We start from the raw sequence: 19,890 nt of genomic DNA, 5'->3' as shown, positions 1-19,890 counted from the left end.
TTTGGCAAAGTACCAGTAACATCCCTGACTAGGATGATTTAATAGGTTTCTTCTATCTCAGTCTTCTGTGATTCAGCAGTTGACCGCCCTAGAGGCCAAAGTCCTGTGTTAATGCAGCAATATAAATTTTTCCTTCCATTGTTTTTCTGTTGTGAGTCAGTCCTAATTGGAGACTGAAATTGCCTTTCCTCTTCAGCAGCCTTAGCAGCTCTGCTTAGACCACCAACTAAGGGCTATGTTTATTAGCAGCTCTGCTTGTGTCTTTTGTGATCTTTGCAGGTGGTAATCAGATGGGAGCCTCAGGTTTGATTTAGGCCACCCATGTAGGTCACATTTGCACTAAGGTAGGTGCCATCCTGGAACATCGGGGAAGACACACAGTCAGAGCTTCTTGAATTTTAGATCTGTACTCAACATTGAGTTCTCTTCTCCCTTGGTTTAACTGTATAATCTGAATTTACCAGTCCATGCGGGAGACACCTCACAAAGGTTTGGGAAACCAAATTAGCTGATATTTTTGCATTTTGAAGATAGAAAACCCTAAGTGGTTTTATTATAGTTATGCCACATGAGGTGGAAATCCTTTAATAGTACGCACTGATTAGACCTCTCATTTCTGGGAAGCAGGGTCTTTAAAAGCTGCATTTCCCAATACTGTGTTAATAAATCGGCCATGTACTGTGTGACCTCCTGTCATTAGAAAATGCACTTGATAAAAGCATCACGTTACAAATGTACCATTTTGCCACGTAACAAGTCTAGGGAGTAGAAGAAGAACTTACAGAAGAATTGTAATTCCAAAACACAGTCTAAATTAAAAACAGGTACGTGATAAACTAATGAGTGATCTAAAAGAATGTCTGGAAGTGCTGCTTTGTTAAAAAACTCTTAATCTAAGAATTAATCAAATAGACAATATGTTCTTTTTCTTTAAGACCTCTTTTTCCTCCATTCTCATGACAGAACTGAATTCTTACAACACTGATTAATCACATCCAGTTTTTCAGTTATGTCCCCTTATTCCTCCATTCTTCTGTTTCTACAACATTTGTAATTTAGTTCAGAAACTGCATCTGGAGAAGTAAACATCTCAGGGATCACAGATTAGTTTAGATTTTGCTTCCCACTGGAGATTGTGGGTAGGAGCTGCAATTCCATTCCAAAATCTAATTAAAAAGCAGGTACATAGGAAGGTAGCAGACAATCTTACCCATAGGAAGAATGTCTAGAAGCTCTGCTTTGTTAATGAACTGTTAGACTAGGAATCAAATACAGAAGCAATATGTGCAAGTTTTTTAAGTTTTCTTTCTTCTCTGTTCACAAGGCAGAACTCAACTGTTATATCATTTCACCTTTACAGGCTTACTGGAAATCTCAATTTCTCCTTTATTTCCAGAATAGCCACGCCAATGATTTTGCAGTGTCAGATGGTATGTGGTAGGTGACAGGAAAATAGGATCAGCTAAAAAGGTTTCCTGGGATTTTCATTTAGGAATGAATTCTGTAGGACACTTCATCTCTGCAGTTTTATGGACTGTTAAATTGCATCTGTGGTGTATTGCCATCGGCAGCACTTTTCTGATGACTTGTTGGGCACCACTAATTATATGAAAAAGGCATACATTTTTGTTAGGTAAGATCAACTCAGTACCTTTGAGAAACAGGCCGCTTGAGGATCCACCTGCTCTAACTTTGACATTAAGTTTAGAAATATTTGCCTTAGTGAATAAGATGTTAATTGTCCTCATGTTAAAATAGATATTACATATTTTGTACATTCCCAGTGGTACTTGGAAAATTAAAGCAGACATATTTGAATAAGGTACAGAAAGTGGAGCAATATAAATCAAATAAATGTATCGGACACAGTACCAGTGCAAAATTGTCTTGATCTCCATTTCTGGGCTTTTAAAGTTGCTGGCAAGCCAGTATTTACAGAAGCTGAAGTCCATCTTGCCAATATTGTGCTCGCTTTGCCCACTTAGAGGTAATTGACTTATCATTGTTCTTACAAACAAAAACACATTTTTGCCTTTTTTGTGGGAGGACACAAATGCACAAAAGAACTTTAGCTGTGTTCATGCTGCCTTGAAAAGATGCCAAAAGTCAGATGTGTAATTAGGGATTCCATTAAAAGTATAATTCCTGCACCTGTGAACATTTTTTGGCACATAGCTTTTTAAGTCCTTGCTTTTCTTCTCAAATTTCTCATTTTCTTGGCCAAGAATTAAGTTCCTTTTCAAAGGAAAATGTCAAAGATCTGCTGGGGTGTATTTTGTTCTTTGTCTAAGTCCAATACAAAAAGGCAGTTCCCTCTGCTTTTGTTGTTGACTGAAATACTCTAAAGCATAGTATTAGATCCTGTTTTATTTAATACCTGATTACTCATGGCAAAACTCTTTAAGATCCTTCAGGATGAAAGATGATACAACAGGTTATGAAAGCATTCTTATAATGCAGGTTTGTTCTTCCAATGCTAAAAGTAAAGTATGGGGCACTTTATGTTTTGCATCACATAGATCCAAATATTGGTCAAGTTCTAACAAAGCTAATGATAGACTATTTTAGTTGGGTGGGGCAGAAGGAGGAGCAAAGAAGTCATTATCACCAGATGTAACAACATTTTTTTGGTGGATTTTAAGGTAGATGGAAAAAAATTAATATATCAGGTAATTTTATGAGTGGGTCTGGATTGATTGATCAGACTATTAGTTCTTCCTACCTGTGATAGGTGCCTCCTGTGAAAATCACAGGATTCATCTGTTGATTCTTTCAGGCTACAGCTGACTTCAACAGAATCTGAACATACTGGAAATATATATCTGCTCTGCAACAGAATCAAGCAAGAAACATCTCAAAACAAGACTAGAGAGGATCTGTCTAGGCAGCCATTCACAAAGCCTAGGACTTTTCCACAACTCTCGTACATCTTATGACACAACCAAGATATTTATTCATTGTGTAAATTGCCAGGGGCGTAAGAAGGAAGTCATCAAGGTGGAAACATGCATTCACCATATCTGCTCTTAGTCACAAATGAAAGGAGGATCTCAATACTTCTTTTAGGCTGACACATTAATTTACTAAAATAAACTTGGAAACTGATGCAAGAGGTCAACCGAAGCAGTAAAAGGCCTGCCTGGCCTGCAGGCTTCTACTTCCCATGTAATTTTCCTGATTCTTGTCTAAGTACTGTGATCCTCTGTCAGAAAAGCAGTCAAGTGCATACATAAGTCCATCCGTATCCAGTAAGTGTAAACATGTGCTTCACGCACCATCTTAATTGCTTAATCAAGCTCCCTATATTGTGAGGCACAACTATACAAACAGGAACCAGATGGAAGATATTCTTATCAGACAGACCATAGGATTAAAGAAGCATGGTCATTGAACATCAAAAAACCTTGTTGGCTTTTAAAAACCCAGGATCAGGGTATGACTGCATCCAAGCAGCATCCCCACAATGTGATAATTCAGGCAGCAACCACTGTCATAAACTCAGACTCAATCTTACCTTCTTATTTTCAGGTATCGCCAACCTGTGTGAGCTTGCTTGATGGCCATAAACATGTATTGGTAATGATTTTAGGAGAGCTTATATCAAAGAGGGTTGAAACAGTTATTCAAGTTTGGAATCAGTAATTACAGAAAATGCAGGGATAATCAGTTCTTTTAGAGCCATTAGTTTTGAGGGTGATTTTAGCATGGAAGTATAATGAATTGGTATAACATCATTCTCATAAGAGACCAGTGCAGTATTCTTACTGTTTCCAAGTGGTAGGAAAAAGTCTGAGTCTATTTGAGCCATGTTTTCTATGTTGTTTGTAAAGCATGTCATAGCAACAGAGATTGTAATCTGTTTTCTTTAGTTTTATATCATAAAGCACTTAAAATTATTTATTAGGCTAGTGCTCCTGCGGGTTCTACACCAAATCCAAAATAATTGTGGTTTTGCAATTGTTTCCACTATAGGCTTCTAGTATAGTTGTCTGATTATGCTGTGATCAATGCTTTTACTCCACACATTAAAAAAAGGAGAAGAATCCTTGTTTATAATTGAAGGCGTACATATTTGGCCAGGTATTGCCTGGTCCTAATTAACAGCCTGAATTGTACAGCATGGTCATCAAAATAGGCAAGAGCTTATGTGAATAATTCAGGGCATTGACAAACATTTTATCTGCAGGTTTGGTAGCAAACTTAACAGCAATGAAATAGTTAAGAATCCTGGTATTTAGGCAGTCAGAACTGGCTTTTTTAGTTAACACCCCAATAAGATGGAGGGTGCAAGTTCCCTGTTCTCCTAGTCTCATTGTTTCTTTCCACTGGCTGCAGACGGAGCAAGACAAATGTGCATTAGTTTATATTGTCAAGGCTATCTTTGCAAGCAGATGGGCTGGAAATCTAATTAAAAAAACGAAAAGCTTTGATTCTGGCAAAAAATAGCAAAATCAGTAGGACGACCCTAAATCCTCTGAATTAAATGGATGTTCTATGTCAATGCAGTTCTATTGTCCCACTTTATAAATAAAATATGAAGGGTTCTACTTTCACATAGACCCATAAATGTGCTCATTTATGAGTTTAATAAAGTATGTGTATTCAGGACAATTAGATAAGCATATGCGTAGAGCAATAAATGCTCCCTATATAAAATCAGCGCACATGTAACAGGGAATATAGCCCAGCATGGATAAACAAGCACATGCTTAGATTATAAAGTGATCTCTCTTAAGCTTTTGTGAATTAACCATGAAGTGACCGTGACTTTTTGCAATTTGTAATTCTCCTGCAATTATGTATCCTACCTGTGTCTGAAAATGTGGTAAATATAACACATTCATTGGAAAATGCATTCGCCTCAATAAAGAAAAGTACAACGGTAACACCCATTTTACAGATGAAAAAAAAAACAGAAGTAGAGTTGAGCTACAACACAGAAACACAAGAAGGAGGCAAACAGCCCAACTAGGATCACCTGGCTCTCAGTCTTATTCCCTGGACTGCAGTGCTCCAGCCAGATGTAGAAAATGAGTAAGTTGTGAAGCTACAATTGAAAGGGAAATTTGTATATTTGGTTGTGTTATCTCAATGTCAGGGAGTTATACTTAGTAGGCTTTTCTTACACTGGGTGATGTGTTCAATGTGAGGCTAGAGGTCTGCAGAGCAACTGTAAAATGCTTTAGGCCAAATATGCTTAGGTGCCATGCTCCATGAATCTGCCCTGCGATTTTCATTACCATGGGCTGGATGATACTTACAATAAATTGTAAGAGTTTTCTGACTAGCAGATTCCTATCATTCCTATCCTGACATTGTTAATTTGTCAATATAATTTTCAGGTCTGGCAGCAGGAAAAGCATTACCTGGGGTATGCAGTTCCTGAGATGAATAGAATGATGCACATTCACATGTGGCGCTTGTAGATGGACTTGCCTGTGAAGTTTTATTGTGCTTTTGATAGAGAAGTAATATAGCTAATAGGGGAAAGAAAGCAGGCAGTTGAAACCAGGCAATTGCTTTTCAGAGCATTTATCTGAACCTGCTTCAGCTGATGAAACAGTTGCTCTGGGTTTTTCCAATTAGTGGTGAGTGATGGGAAGAGATACTGATGGAGAACTGAAATTATCAGTGGTCATGATGGAAATTCAGGATCGTTAAGGGAAGCAACCTTAAAACTGTGTTGGTGTGACATCGATATGTGAGTTCCCATCAGGATGGGAAAGCGCCTTAGCATGATGGACTGTAAAACTGAGGCGACCGCACACAGGCATCTAAAGAGCTCCATCTCCTACAAAGCTGAGAGCATCTGAGGCTGAAGAAATACCCCAGGTGTCTTGGGAAGACAGGCGGAGTGTTAGCTCAGATACTCAGTCAAGGTCTGCATGGTTATTGCCAGGTTTTACTTCTGTTATTCGACTGTTGGATTTATCTTTGCTCTCCAGAAGATTTTTGGATCCATCTTTCTCACTGTGGGGGTCAATGGCATCTTTTGGGTCTTCTATTCCCTTTGAAATACTGAGATGTTGACTTGTTTGTGTTCGGTCAGCATCAGTGATTTTGATCTATCACACATTTATGGCTTCCTACAAACAATAAGGGATACCTCGTATCAAGTTGCTTCTTTGGCAAAAGTTAGTCCCCCTTGCTAAACAGAGTGAGAGAGCCTGGCCTTGCTAGGAGACAGATTCAGCGAAAATTGGACGTGAGCTAGATGATTTGAAGTTGGATTGTGAATAGTACACCGCTATCCACCGTCTCTTGATGACTCAGTAAAAAAGACTTTTTCTCCTCTTAGTGCTATTATGGTAATTATTCGAAAGAATGAGTCAAGTCTGCTGTGTAAAAGAATAATAAAAATTGGTTTTACAAATGTATCTTATAGGTTGATTCTGTAGCTTCAGAGCAAGCACTTCTGGATGTAATACCACAGGCAGTCTTCACCCACCTTGGCATGGCAGGAAGTATCTATCTGATAAGTGAACTACTGTGGGTAAATCATTGTGCCTACAAAGACCCCCTTCATTTGTGTATGGGTGGAGCTCAAAAAAAAATGAATACCACTGATTTATTAGTCACGATCAGCCCTCGTTGTCCAACCTGTGGAAAATGGAGGCATGAGCTTTTAAATCATACACTTCTAAAGAGGACTCAAGCTCTTACATAGTGCCTTAACGAAACAGACTCATTGCAGGGACCGCACAGTGTTTCGGGGTTGTAGCACTCGACCTTTCCTTCTAACAGATGCATTTGAATCCAGAGTGTGCCCTTAAATAAAATGACTGTGTGGACTCCAGCCAAAATCTTGTAAGCCTCCAAGAATGGTTATATCACTTCTGCTTAGGGCATAAAAAGTGCAAAGCAAATCTCTTGCTGGACTCTGCACTGCAAATAAACAGAAGCTAAGTTACTTATTTGTGGAAGAATCTGCTGTTTTGAAGTGCAGATTTTTAAATGAGGAAAAATCCAAAAGCTTTAGAAATTTTTCACCAAAAATACCTCTAAAATATTATTTTGATCGAAGTATTTTGTTTTGATAAAATTCAGAGGTTTTGTTCTTTTTTGTTTTGTGGTCTGATCAACAAAAAAGGAACAAAATGAAAAAAAGACATTTCATCTGAAGAGGCCTAAACAGAATATTTTGCTGTTATAAAAGCCTGGTTTCAGTTTTTAATTCGGTACACACTTCCATGAGAACCTGCACTCATCATGAAACATCTCATTTTGAATTAATGTGTAATTTCTCGTCTTCTCTCCTTAGTTCCTTATTTTAATTACAGCTCTTCTGTACAAGGATGTACATTGCTCTCCTGTACTGCCAGGAGCAGCATATGAGAACTGATGAGTGCTTACTGCAAGAAATGTCAATAGTTCTTAGAAAAAGTGATTTTAGCATCTTTGAAGAGTATTTTTTCCTGTCCTCATCTATGAGCCCAGTTGAGCCCTGGATCAAGCGTGCTAGTCCCAGAGTGGTTATACCTGCTTACATCAGGACTGAATTTGGCATGGTGTCTGCCTCTGGACATGTATTGGATTTCACCAGGTGCTGTTGTCTACTTTCTAAACCTACATTAATCATTCTTTGCATGAGCCGAACATGTTTGTAGGCTTATTTGTGCTAGAAAAGGTCTTTCCACTGTGGGGAACTCTGCCTCCCACAACGCATTTCAACGAAACGTATGTATTTGCAATCTGGAGACTTTCCATTCTGGGGTGACTGTGTTTTACTATGATGACTGGAATTCCTGGAGCTGTTCGCCATGCTCCATTCACTCACTTGTTAAGTCACTGATGCCTTGAACTGATAAATCAGGATCCCGGGTCTAAAAACCCCAAGCAGTCACTGCCCAGATGAAGTATCCTTTTCTTTATGTGAAAATCTGGCAGTGTTGACTGTAGACTAAACTTTGTAACGACTGCATGTGAAATGGACTTCATGGTCTCCTTGCTTTAACTACAAAAAATGCTTAAAGTGCAGGCAAAAAGATACATTTACTTTTTAAATCTTACTTGTTTGGTTGTGCTAAGCACAACCTTATATATTTATTTCTCACCTGGAATCCAATGGATTTGAATCTCCAAACATACTCTCAATAGCCTCTGCTCATCCAAACCTTTTCAAGAATGGTGTGTTTATATTTCCACACAACTCTAATATTTGTTTATTCCAACAAATGTCAATAACATATAATTTTCATTTACTAAAGCGTTTTTGTTTTGTTTCTGCTAAATCATCTCAAATACAAGACTTTAAATGCTCAAGAGATGGTTGAATGGTACTTACTGTTCAAATATTTCTTTGTTGTAGTAACAAATCTTTAAATGTAGCCCTGCTTCAACAAAAACAAAACCCTGATTAATTTCATATTTATCTCAGCAGCTGTTTCAAGGAAGACCTGCCAGATATTGATCCAAATATAGTAGACATGCAACAACAAAAGGAGAAGAGGGTAAATGGGTTTACATGAAGGCAGAAACTTAATAGGAATGTGAAAAATTATAACATTTTTCCTCCGGATTTGGCTTCAACAGCTGCAGTCATGCATTCTCGGACACAGCTGTGTTTTATATCTTTGCTATTTGAATGAAGACAGGAAGCTTCTCAAACAGTGTTTATTTGCTCAATTAAATAGGAGGACGAAAGCCTGCAGAGCTCTGGGTCCCAGTTCTGGTCCAGGGCGTAATGATGTAAATCAGGATTTTTACCTGGGTAGAAGACAGCAGAACCCAAGTCTGCTGAATCCTGACAGAGATACCATATGGGACCTGTGCCTCTCACAACAACTCTCAGGAGCTCACAGGATCATGGTTACATATCGGGAAAGTGTTTTCTTACATTTAGCTGGTGTCTGAGTTCTTCCTAGATTACATCATTTTACAGCAGAATTACTTTGACTTCAGAGCCATTTTTCTTAGACGTAAAAATCAAATACCAAAATAAGTTACTTGCTTGAGAATAGTAGGAGCACCCATTCTGGCACCAGTTAGCTTCTGCCAAAATATTCGCGGGTTTTTTCTGTCTTTCTGTTCCCTTCTGTTGACATGGGGCCAGAGGCAGGAGTTGAATGCGGACATTGTGCAGCCCACACATCTGCATTCTTGTGCCATTTGCAATCACACCTCATGTCCCCTAAGAGCAGTGGCTGGAAACCAGAGACAGGAGATTTGTCTCTGACCGGACCTCACTGGCTCCAAGTCTTTTTACAACATGTCACTGAAATGTCTCTAGATCGCTGCTTTATGTCCAGCTCCAGCCAGTGTGAAACCGGCTTTGATTTCTTTCTTTCTCTTTTTAAAAAAGAAAAGTGAGAATGAGTGATTCCTTTTCAGCACTGAAAGAGAAGAAACAAATTTAGGTCACAGTAAGGAAGAAAGGATTACTTGGAAACGGAGGCTGGATGACTCTTTCTCCTCTAATTACAAAAAAGAATTGTGAAACCAAGTTAGAAAATGTAAGAAGGAAAATGTAGTATGAAGTCTGCCTGCCTACAGTCTTTTAGGTAGCTGATGTTTTCTGGTGGGAGCTTTCAGTGAATTGTTATTCTGGAGTAATGGTGCTCTCAGGATGTACATTACTGACTTCTTCCGCTGGTCACTGGAATACCCGCACGTAAGGGGGATGTGAAGATCAGCAGTCACGGGTGTCCTAGGATCTTTGAGAAGACAAACTGCCTCATCACGCCAAACAGCCACAGTCACTAGGGGATGTGGGTGACAACTCAGACTGACAGTGTGAAAGTTCAGGAACATACCTGGTAGGTGTGATAATGAGCAAGGTACATTTTGCTGAAAAGTATTAAATGGAGTAAAATATTTTAATAAATAATGCTGATGCAGGAGTGCTTGACAAACAGGTCTGCTAGAAAGGACTTTATCTGGTCCTCTAAATGTATTGGAAAGTCTGTTATGAATATAGATGACTGATTATTTCTATTGACAAGGCGGTCTTCAGGATCAAAATGGTAATGTAGAACCAAAGTATGAAAGTCAGTAAATGATGCTGATTATAAACCTCCCCATCTAGCTTCATTTTCAAGCCAAGTAGACAAACCACAGACAAGATGAATAAGAAATTGCAGTTGATCAAAAGTATTAACACATAAGTTGTGTTTTGATATTAACACTTAGGCGCATTTTGATATGGCAAGTAGGCAGTGGAGTTAGTTTGGTCTCAGTATGAAACGAGGCCTTTGGGATAACAGTCTGTGCAAGAAGACTTTCATATACCCATTTTTCTCCTCTTTCTCTTTTCCAGCCTCAGCTTGTGAATCAGTTGGCTGACTACAGGCACATATGTCAAAGGAATGGTGATCACAAAAATAATTAAGTTCCTGCAGATTTTGTGCTTACAAATTGATGCTTGTAGAGCTACTTGTTATGCTGAGAGTGTCTCCTGACAAGGTTATGCTGTCCCTCCTTAAAGGAGATCTTGCTCTCACTGTTAACAAATCATATTTTGAATGAGATGCTATACATGTCAGGTCTGTGTTTTTAGTGGTCCAACAGGCGTGCTAAATGTGCTTCTTTGTCATTAACTCATGATTGCAAAATGGGAATGGAGATACTCTGTTATTTCAGCTAATCAAGTGCTGAAGCTTCTAAACGCCAGAAGCTTTGGCCAAACCATAAGGATGAAAAATACACATAATAAATGATAGGTATTTGAAAGATTAATCAGAAAGCATGAAGTCCTTAAACTCATTTGGTACCCAGCAAGCCAGCTCTTGCCAAAGAAAATACAATTTAGAATGTGCCTGAATTAAAGAGGAAATTTGAGAAAATAACCTTATGAATGTACCCTAGAAACCAAAATAGAGGCACTTATTTTGACAAAATTATCACATCTGCTTCTGAGTTTCAATGTTATGCTTTTCTAAAAAAAAAAAAAAAAATCCAGATCATCAGTATTGTTTTCACAAATATTCTACGGTATTTTTATTAAACTTAGAAACTGGTCTTGGTCTTCGCTTAAAAGCAGTGTAGCAACTGAACTGACATATCAGCTATCAGATATTTTATGCTCACCATTGCAAATCTAGTCCAGATGAGCATGGCCAAAAGGCTGATGGATTGTCCAAATACCTTGATCTGAATGTTTTCTCCAGTTCCTTGTCAAATATCAATACTGGAAAAAATTAAGCACCACAATCAACATTATTTGCCATCCTAAAATGATTACTTGTGCCTAATAGGTATGTGACTTAATGTAGTGTCTTGAAAGCCAGAGATGAGGCGTGTCTTGCTCAGACACTGTGGAGGAAGCTTGATTGCTACTGACGCTTTTCCTGACCAATTGCTACACTGGGAAGGGTTTGAGTTGTTTCTTTTAAAGAATAAATTTAATAAGCATGACTAGACTATTCAAAAGGAACCAAGGGTCATTTCCTCAATACATGTTGAGAAACTGAAGAAAAATGACTGACTGTCAAAGATGACAACTATTCAGATTGCTCTGACTCACCAGAGTTTATGGGTGCCTCATTATGTCTACACAAGGCCAACTTTTTTAGGACGTTATCAATAGCTGTAAATATTTGGATATTGCAATTTAAATTTTGGCCTTTAAAATTTTTTTTTTAACTAAATTGCCTATGAAGTGTCCCCACATTTATGTAAGCCTTTTGTACTTTCACATATGAGTTCAATTATGATTTTGTAGACTGTTATTAGCCATTATTTTTAATTCTTTGGATTTGCATCTGTAGGTTCCTGAAGAGTGATTTTTTGTAATTCATTCTAGATAGCTGACGACTGTAGTGTAGGTACCTGGAGGCCTCCATCAAGGCAGGCTGCTTAGACAAGCATAGCATGGCAGATGGTCCCTGCCCTGAAGAGCTTACAATCTAAATAATTTTATTATCTCTCTCTTCTTTCTCTGAGGTATTACTACCTGATTAGTATCTGTCTGCCTGCTTGTACAGTGTAAGTGCTCTCAAAGACACCCCTCTCCACAGCATGCTCAGCAATTGAAAGTAGAAATAATGACCAGACAGCTTTCTGGCTTGCAACAGTTTAAGCACTGTGAAATAATTGTTTTTGACAAGCAGCTTTAGAAATCAGGTGCTAATTTTCTGCAAAGAGGCAGAGAAGGATGTGTGGAATTATCACTGTGCTGGGGAGATCAAATTCTGTAGATGAGACTACAGACCCACAGGTCTTGTTATAGGTTAGTACCATTCATCTCATTAAAGAAAAAATTGCAGGAAGAGCCCTTCTGCGAGACTGTGAGCAAGTTTCTTGAAACAGAGTTAGATGTGCTCAAAATTATAAATACCGTCCATTTTTACATTATCTGCACTATAATTGAAAAGGGGTACCCATCTTTTCACTTCTTTCATATAGGAACTTACATACATATGTGACAAATCAAGTAGGGAAATCGTCTTTGTAATTAAGAGCATTGTGTTGAGTTTTGTATTATTAGTGACGTAGTTGCTACTTGTTGATGTGTTTTGAACCTAAGAAATCTGTGATTGTTCTTCTTTTCCTCCTTCTCCATCGCTGCATCCTATCAGTTTCATACTTGAAAATGTACTAAGATCATTGAAAATTTCGTCTAGTTACAAGGAGTGTGGCTAGTGCTGGTAGGGAATGACTGCTTATTGCCTTTTCCAGGACAACAATCAGGAAGCATCTTCACTCCTAGCCATGGGCTGATGTCCCAGCCCGGCCCACAGGGTCAGTGGCTATTCTCCTGTGTCTACCAGAAAAAGCTGGGGAATTGTTACCCTTTCTTCTTCCACTGAAAACATACTGTGAACTCTCAACAAAACTCAAAGGAGGGATTTAGGATGTTGTGGAGCATTTTTTTCACACACATGTCCTTAGGCATGGTACGCTGATGGGAATGGGTGGCAGTACTGTCTGCTCCCTCCACTGCTTCTCTGCACCTCCGGAGTTCGGAGAGGCTGTAAACCTTCAGTAACACAGAATCCCACCCATGATTACATCTCTAGTTACCTGTCTGCAATACCTGTCTTACTGCAGGCTGAACTTCCAGTCATAGTGGTATGTAATCGTGCGTGTCAAGTTGGTATCACGCTGCCTATGCTCTAAATCTGGGGGCAGGGTCTGATTTTAGGTCTGTTTGGGTCTAAAACTTTAGTTCAAGTTCATTAACAGAAGACTTCAGTCCTTCAGGACATTCTTGTCCTGCTTACTGAAACAGGTTTTTCTGTTGTTCATCAGTAAGTATTAAACTGAGTTATTGTTTTAGATCAGATTTGGTAAGTTGACAGGTTGGCAGCAGCCATGGGGAGTTGGAATGAAGTTAATATTTGCTATGCCTTGCTGTGATTGTAATGCGTGGGTGGGTATTTAATTATTTATATCAGAAAAGACAGATTGCATTTACCTGTTACTGTGACTGCTGTGGGGGCTCTCCATGTGCCCGTATGACTCCTGGATCTCTTTGTTGAGTGCTTGAAGAAAAATCAATCTTTGGAAAAGTCAGTTCAGTATAACAGGGATCAGTGACTTGGCAGAAGTTACTGAAGACCCTATAAAGCTTTGCAAGAAAAAAACCCCAAACGACAAAACACTTTCTATTCATCCCTTTCTGATTTGATTCTTTGTCTCAGCTCTCGTTCCAAAGGGCAAGAGGCAGTAGCACCACCAACAAAGCTTCTTTTACAGCCTTTTTTGGCATTAGTTATGGAAGGATCAGATGTCTGACCTTTCAGCAGTAGGTAAAAGGAAAATAAAAAGATATATATTCCTGACAGTGTCTGGGAGTGCCTGGTCTTCTTAGTTTTTCTTTGCACTGTTGTATGCAGTGTGCTCTAGATGTGCCAATAATGTTACGGCAGAGGACCAAGCCTATTGGCTTTGACTGCTCTTTCCTGGCACTAAGTTGAGACTTAAATAAAATAATTATTTAAGTTATATATGTTCATCCAGTGTGCCTCCTACGAAGGATATACCTGTCCTTGTTCCACTCCAGAAACCTAGTTGTAAGCTTTAGAGTTGTTTCCAGTGAGGTATGTAGGAGCTGAATCTTATTAGCAGAAAGAGTGCTTTAAGAATTGAGATAGGTAGAGTACAGTGAAAATCATCCTGTGTGTTTGCGCACTGAGAGTATTCATGTGGAGGCTAAACAGTCTTACAGTTTCTGCATTATAACCATACTTAATAATAACTTCAGTGTGTTTCAGATTCATTCCAGTGATATCAACATTTGCTATTTTAAATTATTCTTACATATGCCCTTGTGTCCACAATATTGGTCCTGTTTATGTTGATGGCCAGTTTATAGAAAGGCCAAAGGTGATATATTCGTGTATTAATGAGTATTTCTTGTTCTGTACCTCAGTGTTGCATTCATTATACAAAATATGTTCATATTCTGCCATGTTTTTCTTCTTTTCCAACTATTCTTTCTGTTTTCATCTTCCTTTCTTCTTTCCACACTTCCTTTCTTCCAACAGCTTCTCCTTCTGTGGAAAAGGCTGTGATCTCCATTCCACCTTAAAAAAAAAAATAAAAATAGATCAGCAGGTAGACTATTCTGGCACTTTTAGTGCATCACCAATGAATTTTACTCATTTACTGACAGTATTACTGGGGATGGGGAGTTTCACATTTTGTGCAAGTGCTTGAGGCCTAAAGCAGACACCATAGCTCTCAAGACTTCAATGCCATGCATGGTAGCTATATTAGCCAGTCAGGCAGAGGGGTAGCCACTTCCTAGATCTCATCAAATGTTGGATGCTGCAGATGGAGGATGACACATTTGAGCCATACCTATTTTTCTGAGGAGCAATACTACGTCCCTGGAAGAGCTGTGCTGAAAGCTGCCCAGATTTGACTTGAGTCAACATATGACCTTTTATTATTTCTCCTCTCTTCTCCTGAGGAAAAAGGAAAAATGTGTTTGCAAGCTAATGCTCTGGTGCTTTGGGGCGTTGCCAATGACCAGGCCAGATAGCTGTCTTGAACTTTTGAGAATGGAGGAGCACAGACTGGCAGAAAATTATGACTGCAGATTGAAAAAGATCCTGCAACATCTGAAAGATCAATCAGGAGGAAAAAGGGCCTCAAATTTAACAATGCACATGCTGAGTCACAAGGACCTTGCTTTCAGGGAATTATTGCCAGGCACTTTTCTGGAAATCACACCTTTTAAGAAGTCCTTAAAGGGGCCTTTAAAAATGAAGACATCCAAACTTACAAGTGGCCAGCAATGTTAAAGAATGGGACCCTGCTGCTTGGCTTTGGCAGTGTGTTGAATCAATATGTTGAAAGCAGAATTCATTGTATGTACCCATAAATAGCTTTTATACAGATGTATTTGATTCTGTTTTCAATTGTGTGAAAGTATGTATGTTTTCAGTGAAAATTTGAATTATGTGTATTTAGGAAATTAGAGATTAAATTGTAATATATACACTTGAATTTCATATAAATTAGATTATGGTAAAATTAATATACCCTTTCATATAGCCTTTATGCTGTACTGCCTTTTGCCATTTATTTTGCTGTGTATCATACTTTGCTTTGCTCTGAAGCGCAGAACACTAGCAACAAAAGTTAAGTCTCAGTGTGATTGTCCACAATATTAATTATCTTGATATGCTTTTATTCCTACAGTGAAGATGTTTGTAAAAGAGGATTCACCGTTATTATCGATATGCGGGGATCCAAATGGGATTTGATCAAGCCTCTCCTAAAGACCCTTCAAGAAGCCTTTCCTGCTGAGATTCATGTTGCCCTGATTATAAAACCTGATAATTTCTGGCAGAAGCAGAAAACGAACTTCGGCAGTTCCAAGTTCATCTTTGAGGTGAGAGCCACATGACAGGTGTATGATAAAGCATTATCGTAGAATCATAGAATCATTCAGGTTGGAAAAGACCTTTGAGATCATCAAGTCTATCATTCATGAGAAATTTTCTTCAGGTAAAAAAAATTTCCCAAGCCTATGACTGAGAGAAAAAAAGACATCTGAGGGCTGTTGGCCAGGACTGGGCTGATGCCCTGGCATCAGATTGACTTCCGAGCCCATTGGTTGAATGGAATCCACGTTTCGTCTCAGAGGTTCACATGCAGAGTTCACTTTGGTGACAGTTTTCTTGTGGTAGTTATTTTTGGTGGTGTTGCATTCAGTCTGTCCTTTGTTTCTCTTAGAAAAAAACCTCACCAAATTAGTCAATATACTAAAACCAAAGTTCTGCAGATGCTAACGTGCAGGTTTGTAACTGACCTCTACCCAGCTTCAGGTACTGGCTTTTTTTTTTTACACGAGACATTTATACTAAATTTATCAATATATTGTCACCACTTTAATTTAGTTGAGATTTACAATTCAGGGGTGACATTAACAGCTGATATCAATGATAAGGTGGCTCAGGCAGGTTCTTTGAGAAGTAACTGATATACAACTACTGCATAATTAAAGGAAATATTACTAACTTTGTCATTGGTGAAGACAATCCAGCTGTGTTCTCTTAGGGCACTTTAGTTTTCTGTGAATTTCAGCTTCTTACCCAAAGAGAAGCCAAGCTTAGTTGCCTGAAGTGCTTATACATCAATCATGCCCAGCCATGAGTTAGTCATGTGTTAGGTTTTTTTTTAATTTGCTAAGAACCTATTCTGTTGTTGGCTGTCTTACTTACCAACCTGTTGATTTCAGAGAGACACTCAGATTTTGCATCTCTGGAACTCAGAAGAGAATTGGCTATAGTTCTTAATGTTGACTGCAATGGAAGACTATATTTAAGTACATATTTAAGATCTGTTGAAGTCAGTGTGATATAAATATGTCCTTATTTTCAACCTCTTCTTAAAAGCACTCTTGAATTGCATTGGGCAACTAGATTGGTGTTAAGCGTTAATAAACTTTTACATTATTATCACAATTTAAGTATTTGAAAATTTTTTTCTTTTCTTGTACATCTTTATTTTTTCATTGGGTCTTTACTTTCCTTGGGTACATATGAGGACTCAGCTGTCAAAATAACTTCTGCTTGCTATCCCCTACGCGCAAGCAAGGCTGCCTTCACTATAGGTTTATGTCACCTCCAGAGATTCCTCACACTCACTGAAATCATTGCTTCCACAGAAGTGGCTGCCGCTACAGTGCCATGAGATTGGCCTGTGGGGAATGAGAGGGATCAGGGCAGTGGGGAGGAGAAAGGAGATGTATGAGTACAGAAGAATGTGGAGCAGGAGAGAGTGTGTGCAGAGACTAGTAATAGAATAGCTTTTGTGGATGGGGATCTTCTGTTTAAAATATATATGGGCACTAAGGGGCAGTCCCATAGTAGCCCAAGAAAAGGCAACTTATGCATGTATATCCAACACTGAATTTCAATCCTCCAGTGCTTTAGTAAACAAAGGCAATGTCTTCCTAAAGCTTCAAAACCTAGAAGTAAAGTATCAGAGTCCAAATATATATTTTCAGAACATTTGTTTTCGAAATGAATTAGTACTTTCTGGAGACTTGACCTGTTTTTTGTCTGTGTGTGGATTTGGTGTGACGATAGTGAAGCGTAAACTGTCGTCAGTCTATTCTTCATAGTTACAGCTCTGAGTCTGTATTGTGTTAAAAGCTCTGGACTCATTCACTGTAGGTGCTGGCATGCACTAAGGGTATTTTCATTTTGTGTGTGTGCCATTGAGCCTTAGTCTGTCTGCTGGGCTGTTCACATGGGTGTCTGTAATGGTTCACAAATTTTTGGACTGGAAAAGGAGAGTCAGTGCTTTCACTGTCTGTTGGGCCACCTGCAGACACTCAGAACTGATGAGTCGTTCAGTTCTGTGATTTTAAAAAGATTTCTTAAGCGGTGGTCAACTGTACAGTAGACACTCTGCAATATACACACCAATCCAGGAACTTCTGTTTTAAAGGATTCTTGTGGATGCTGCTGCTTGTTGATAGGCTCAGGCTCTGGGGCAGATCAGGCTCTGTCATTAAAAGAACTGTGAATAAGCGTTGCAGGTCAGTATGATTCACGTTTATTTGATTTATGTGGGGCAGCACACAGGTACCCTCTCGGCACCGAACCGCCATGGTGATTTCCCACAGCTGTGATCAAACAGGAGGTCCCTGGCAGGAACAGACTGCAGTGGAAGGCAATGGGAATCTCTGTTGAATTACCCCCATCTACAAACTCGGCAGTAACCAGTGTCAGTTTTAAGACCAGATTCTGCTTTTGAGCTTAATGGAAGCATTATGCATGTGCCAGGGCAGAGTATGACCCTTAGTGGAGGCTAATGATCTGGATTTTGTGTTGTGAGACTCTGGCAGAATGATTCTGTGTCACCGTCCAGAGAGTGAAGCATGCCCACAGATCATTGTGCAAAGAAAAGAGGGAAAAAAAGGGTTTGGTTGACGTATGTGGACTCCAAAGCTTCCTGTCACTTTGAGGAATGGACCAGGCAGCTTAGTTAGCATTAATTCAGTTGGCTTCGAGATTATTTTCTTTCTCCTTCTGAAAGGGTTTAAATAGTGGGCAGCACTTTTTAAAGTGATTTCTAAAAGAAGGACAGGTTCTGCTCAAGAGACAGTTACTTTATCTTACCACCTACCTGCCTAACTAAGGTTGTTTTCATGAGAGTTTCAAGAACTCCTTAAAGAAATCTGAATATAGAAATATGCTGCAGAATTTGTGAAATGAAAAGCCTTTCTGCTATATCATCATGTCAAATTCTGTTCATGATAAAAGCAGTGCTTTATACACTGCAGGGGGAATGCCTAGGCATTAACCATGAAGAGAAGTCTTTTCTTGTCTGGCAGTTAAACTCTAAATTGAATTATCTCCAAGAAGTCAGTGTCCAGGTCAAGAGGTTTAGAAATTTGAAATCCCTGTGAAGCTACATACTTACCTTCCCATTGTTTGTTGGCTCTTCCCTCTCTCCTCCCCCTTCCCCAAAACAAGGAACATTGCAAGAAAGTTTTAAAATAATCTTTCTGCAGAGTCTAAGTTCAATACAATCCCAATTTTAATACATTGCAGAATGCCTGACATTTTTAGATGGATAAAAATTGGAAGAAAAGCCTATTATTAACTTTAAACCAGTGGGCAGCATGATCTTTTGGACATAATTCAGGCTAATGGACAGGACTCGAGGTATTTTTATTTGTAGATGACTTTTACAAGATTGTTGTGATTATTGGGTGCCTTCACTTCGGAAGAGCACAAACTCTGACATTCTTTAGAGACCTGATCTTTAGGGGATAGATGTGCGGTCACTGATGAACATCACAAGCCTTTAAGGGCTGCCAACCTCGGTGTTAACATGACAGTACTGAAAATCTCTAGTAGCGTATGAAACCCTATGCTCCTATTTCAGAAAGAAAAAAAAAGTCTAAAATAAATGGGAACAGCCATCAGTTGTTGCAACCTTAAACTGAGTGCTTTCCAGGCAACCAGTGCATTTCTCTATCACTGAATACCGAGTCTGAATGAATTAAAACCATCTCATTGATTATGTATGATTTATGAGCAATACTTTTTATTAGCAATAAATTCTAATTGTTAGTACTCCAACGTCATTTCACTTTTACATTGATTTTGGCTTCATAACATTAGAAATTACTAATATGAATGAGATATGCCTGTGGCAAAAGCCAACTGGAATAATCTGGAAGAAACCTGCATATTCTGTGTTTTGGCGGGTCACAATACCTGCTTCAGTTTGTATGCTTATAACTTTTGCTGCTATATAGCTACTAGCCTGAGTGTAACACAAGTAGCAGAATCCCTGTCATACCATATACCTGTTTAGTGAACAGTTGTGTCCAGATATCGAACACCTGCAGTAAGAAATCTTCAGTGTCCAGCTGGGTTAAAGTAGTCCATGGCAGAAGCATTTCATTATATGTTTTTAATAGTCAGGCCAGCTGGAAAAGATAGACATTTTCCAGTAAATATCATGCCTTTTAATGAA

General features: G+C 38.8%; 1 protein-coding gene across 4 annotated transcripts in view; it reads left to right on the top strand.

Annotated features, from left to right (window-relative positions):
• Positions 1 to 19,890, top strand: part of KALRN (kalirin RhoGEF kinase) — a 525,904-nt gene that overhangs the window by 193,453 nt on the left and 312,561 nt on the right. For all 4 annotated transcript variants that reach the window (XM_086466145.1, XM_086466144.1, XM_086466147.1 and 1 more), the window contains exon 4: positions 15,589 to 15,781. In XM_086466145.1, coding sequence (XP_086322271.1) covers positions 15,589 to 15,781 — 193 coding nt within the window. The remainder of the gene's footprint in view (positions 1 to 15,588; positions 15,782 to 19,890) is intronic.

Source organism: Leptosomus discolor, chromosome 5 (genome assembly GCF_034619465.1).
Source record: "Leptosomus discolor isolate bLepDis1 chromosome 5, bLepDis1.hap2, whole genome shotgun sequence".
Taxonomy (NCBI): Eukaryota; Metazoa; Chordata; class Aves; order Leptosomiformes; family Leptosomidae; genus Leptosomus; species Leptosomus discolor.
This window is presented reverse-complemented; position numbering and strand designations above follow the sequence as displayed.